At 32.5% G+C, this 4,275-nt stretch overlaps 1 protein-coding gene across 1 annotated transcript; it reads right to left on the bottom strand.

Annotated features, from left to right (window-relative positions):
* Positions 1–2,584: 2,584 nt before the first annotated feature.
* On the bottom strand, positions 2,585–3,798 carry LOC114402719 (acidic endochitinase-like). Its single transcript, XM_028365377.1, has one exon. The coding sequence runs from the start codon at positions 3,732–3,734 to the stop codon at positions 2,835–2,837; it is 900 nt and encodes a 299-aa protein (XP_028221178.1). The 5' UTR covers positions 3,735–3,798; the 3' UTR covers positions 2,585–2,834.
* Between the last annotated feature and the right edge of the window lie 477 nt (positions 3,799–4,275).

Below are 4,275 nucleotides of genomic sequence, written 5' to 3' on the forward strand. Positions count from 1 at the left end.
GTTCCAGGATACACACTCTTTCATGATGGTGTTGAATATTTTTAACTGGCTTACAGATTGACCCTTCATTTATGTGTCAAATTTCAATCTTCAATAAAATCAAAACATATATAACAAGTAAAAGAAACACTGCATGACCCTTCATTTTGGTTGAAAGAACTAGTTTGTTACCATTGAAAGAATACTCAATACACTACAAAAAAAGGCACTAATTTAAATTCTATACCTGTATTTGATTATTTCCATTGATTGGGGTTGTTCCTTTAAGAAGCTCAAATAATATTGCACCAACACATAGTCACCATTAATGTAGGAGAAATAACATGCACTACTCATGTCAAGTTTCAAGAGTTAAAATGGGTTTAGAACCCTAAATCATTGGAGGTGATGTAGGGCAAGTATAAGAACCAATGTACCTCGTATTATATGCTTGTTAGTTGAAGCCCACGACGGCTGTATGGTGGAGGGTAGGTTTCTAAAACACAAAAAACTCTTTTTCTTGGATGAAGGGGGTTACGCATGCGGCTACGGATAAAAGGCACAAAGCTAGCTATAGGTCATGGTAGCACGATTTTTTTGAAGATGAAAAATAATTTAAAAGATTGTTACAACGATTGTGTTGTACAAACAAACATCGTTGTATTAAATACGTGCATTCAACGACGCTTTTGATGGTAACATTGTCGTTTAATGAGCGCGTCAAATACCACTACCGTTTTTGCCAAAAATGATATCGTTAGTTTCATGGTATTTACAAAAATGTCATCGCATGTATTTTACAACTGTCCACACATGGCCGACGTCAGTGGCAGACCTACACTATGGTGAGGGTGTGCACTTGCATCCCCTTATTTTTTAAAATTCACCAATAAATTTTCTTTTAAATTAAAAATTGTAAATAAAATCTTTTTTTTATTTCATATATATTTATATAATTGAATCCACTGATTTTATTTTTTGTAATTTATTCTGACTGACTTAGAGTTTTGGTTTTGTCATTGGTCCACGTCGTGTTGAAGTCGTAAAATCTTGCTTTTCTAGTAGTGATATCTGCTTCTCATCTTTTTTAGAGTTCAGCATCGCTGACAACGGTTGGCAACAGCTGCGTGGCATGAGTTGCTGGAATGAAAGCCATTGCCACGCCCACGTTCTTCCCCACTGCATTCTCCATTGCATTTTTAAGGAGAAAGTGTAAGAGACACAAAGCTATGGATGTGTATTTATAGCCAGAAAATCGGGACTAATTAAGTTTGCTTTGTAATTAAAAACATATACTCAAGCTATATATATATATATATATATATATATATATATATATATATATATATATATATATATATATTTGTCCAACAAATGTTAGGAACTCATTGTTTAACATTTTTTTATAATACACTTTTTACTATTTTGCTAAAATTTATTAAAAAATATAAAATTTGGAGTCTCCCCTTTTTCTTTAATCAATTCCATTTGTAATTTTTGATAAATTAATTATCAATTATAAGATAAGATTTAATCATATAGGCATATGTTATGTGTCAGTATCGTATCGATTTTTTACCCGAAAAAAGCCATTAAATTATTTTATTTTACAGTGATCAAGCATGATTTAAAGTAATGGCTGACTAATGATGTGTCATTATTATGATGAGTTGGAAATTAATATTTAATAATAAAAATAATTTAATTAATTAAATTTAAAAAATTAGAAAATTAACATATTCAAAATTAAGGATTGAATCCAAAATTATGAATGTTTTAAAATATGAACAACTAAATTGTGAGAAAAAAGTCCAACCATAGGTCAGAAATTGTAAAGAAAACAAAATTATAATTTAGCAAAAAAAATCAAACAATATCATAGAAACAAATATCAGTATCAATTACAAATAAAATGTGTGCAAATGTCTTTTAGGAAAGTTTTTTTATTTTGAGAGAATCTTTTAGGAAAGTATTGACTAGCAATACGTAAATTAATGTTAATTAAAGAAGAGGAAATTTTAAAGATGTACAATAAGTAAATTAATGTTAATTAAAGAAGCAGATATTTTAAAGATGTATAGAAACAAAAGTAAAAAAAAAAAAAACAAAGTAAATTAATTACACATATCATTTATAAGATTTCGTATAATAATACAAATTTTCATCTTTTTTATCAATTACATCAACTTCTCTTATAAGGAAGCATAATGTAATATTTTTCAAATAATACTTAATTGCAAATTTTATGATATTGCATAAAGCTTTTTAAAAAAAACTAACATTATCTGTTTGCCTTTATGCAAATACCCAAAGAGTTATTAATATAATACATTTATTATATCTAAATAAATTCATCTTGTAACTAAAATCATAACAAATAAATAAATAATTTATGTCATTGCTCTTCACTACTTATTTACGCCTGCAGAGCAAATTCTACGACGATAGATTATATTAAGTGATTTTAATAGCAAAATATGACGATCTTGAAACTAAGCCAAACTAAACCCATGAGATGGAAAAGGTCCAGGAATCTCCTTCATAAAACACATTCAAAATCAATCCAAATCAGGCAATATTCCATACTTACAGTTGGAGTTCAATGTGAAGGTAAAAACTATAAATTTGAACAACATATAATTAAGTGTAGAGACCCATAAATCTAAGATAACATTATAATGCTATTTCAAGCAGTGACTAAAAAAACATTAAAAATTATTTTAAAAAAATTAAAAACTAACTAAAAATATCTTATCTGATCACATAGCACTCAACATGCAGGAACAAAGCCTACCAAACGTGCTACTTATTCCGAAGATTAACTAATTGCATTACTTAACATATAATCAAACTAATTAAACACTGGCCTTAATAGCATCACTGTATCCGCTTTGGCCGTCATTGAATCTGTCCCAAATCATGACTCCACCGTACTTGGGAGAGCCGCTGATAGCAGGAAGAACATCAGAAATTAGCACATCAGGAGGAATATAACCACCACTTGGAGCAGCTGCCTCAGATGCTGGTAGCCCCAAAAACACTTGTTTAGCTTCACTTGAGGTCCACTGGTTCCATGCACTAACTAGGTTGTCAATGTTCCCTGAAGTATAATGGCATTGAGGGTTGTTGTAGAACTGAACCCACACATAATCAAAAAGGCCAGTTGCAATAGCCGAATCCAAGTGAGCATCAGGGTATGGACATTGTGGTGCAGCAGCCAAGTACACTTTTCTTTGTTGGCTATAAGCATCAAGTTCTCTTGCAAGGTCACCATAGTATTGGCCTGAACCATCTTCGATGTCAAAGTCTATGCCATCCAACACAGCATCACCAAATGGACGTGAATTTGATTGTCCTCCAAGGAAGTTATCCCATAGGTACGCTGCAAGGTCTGTGGCTTCAGAAGCCGAGTTGAGAGAGTAGCTTCCAACGGCGCCTCCAAGGGAGAGAAACACTTTGATTCCTTTGCTTTGGCATACATTGATGTCATTGCTTAATCCGGTGCACTCGTTGGTGCTTGGATTACAATGGCCTGCAAGGTTTAGTTGTGGGGTTTGGTTGTTGCCAAAAACGTTCAAGAAACCTATGTTCACATATTGGTAGTTGTCAGTGTTGCAAGCTTCTTCCAAGGAGCCTTCATTGCCGTTTTGACCCCAATAGACTGCAATCCCACCAGCATGAGAGGATTTGAATAGGGAAAAAATGAGAAACAAAGGGAATAGTAAGAGGGATGAAACTTGTTTGAGGGCTGCCATGTTTCTATGATAAGTAATTTATTACTTAATTTGTTTTGTTAATTAGCTTCTTGGTTTGGTTCAAGGATCGTAAGAGAGGGTACCATTTTATAGGTGTTGGAGGGTGCCTTATAACTCCAACAGTTGGGGAAGAATTATGAGACCGTGCCTTGTTGGTAAAGAAATTGCTTGCGTTTCTCTTAGGGAAGAAAAGTAAGAAGCTTGTAATATATGCCACACATTCTCCACTCTAAATTCCTTGTTCACTAAATGGAATACAAGGTCAAATGAAGCTCATAAAGGACCAGCATAGGCGGCAAGATAAATTTATGCTGCTTATGAACTATGAAATTCTTTTGTAGGGAGGGGGTTGAAATATGAAGGGAACTTCATTTGAAAAAAAAAACGTTCACTACACCAAATGATTATTTTTTATATATGAAAAAATATTTAATTATGGCCAAAAATCATTGCCTGTAAAATGGTATAATATAGCGGCCACCAATGTTGAAATATGTGTTGTAAATTTCTGCGTAAAATGTGGGGAACAATCAATTTTGTT

The sequence above is a fragment of the Glycine soja genome, chromosome 20 (genome assembly GCF_004193775.1).
Source record: "Glycine soja cultivar W05 chromosome 20, ASM419377v2, whole genome shotgun sequence".
Lineage (NCBI taxonomy): Eukaryota > Viridiplantae > Streptophyta > Magnoliopsida > Fabales > Fabaceae > Glycine > Glycine soja.

Excerpts from the sequence above, each read along its gene's own strand:
- LOC114402719 (XM_028365377.1), bottom strand. The coding sequence starts at position 3,734 with ATGGCAGCCCTCAAACAAGTTTCATCCCTCTTACTATTCCCTTTGTTT.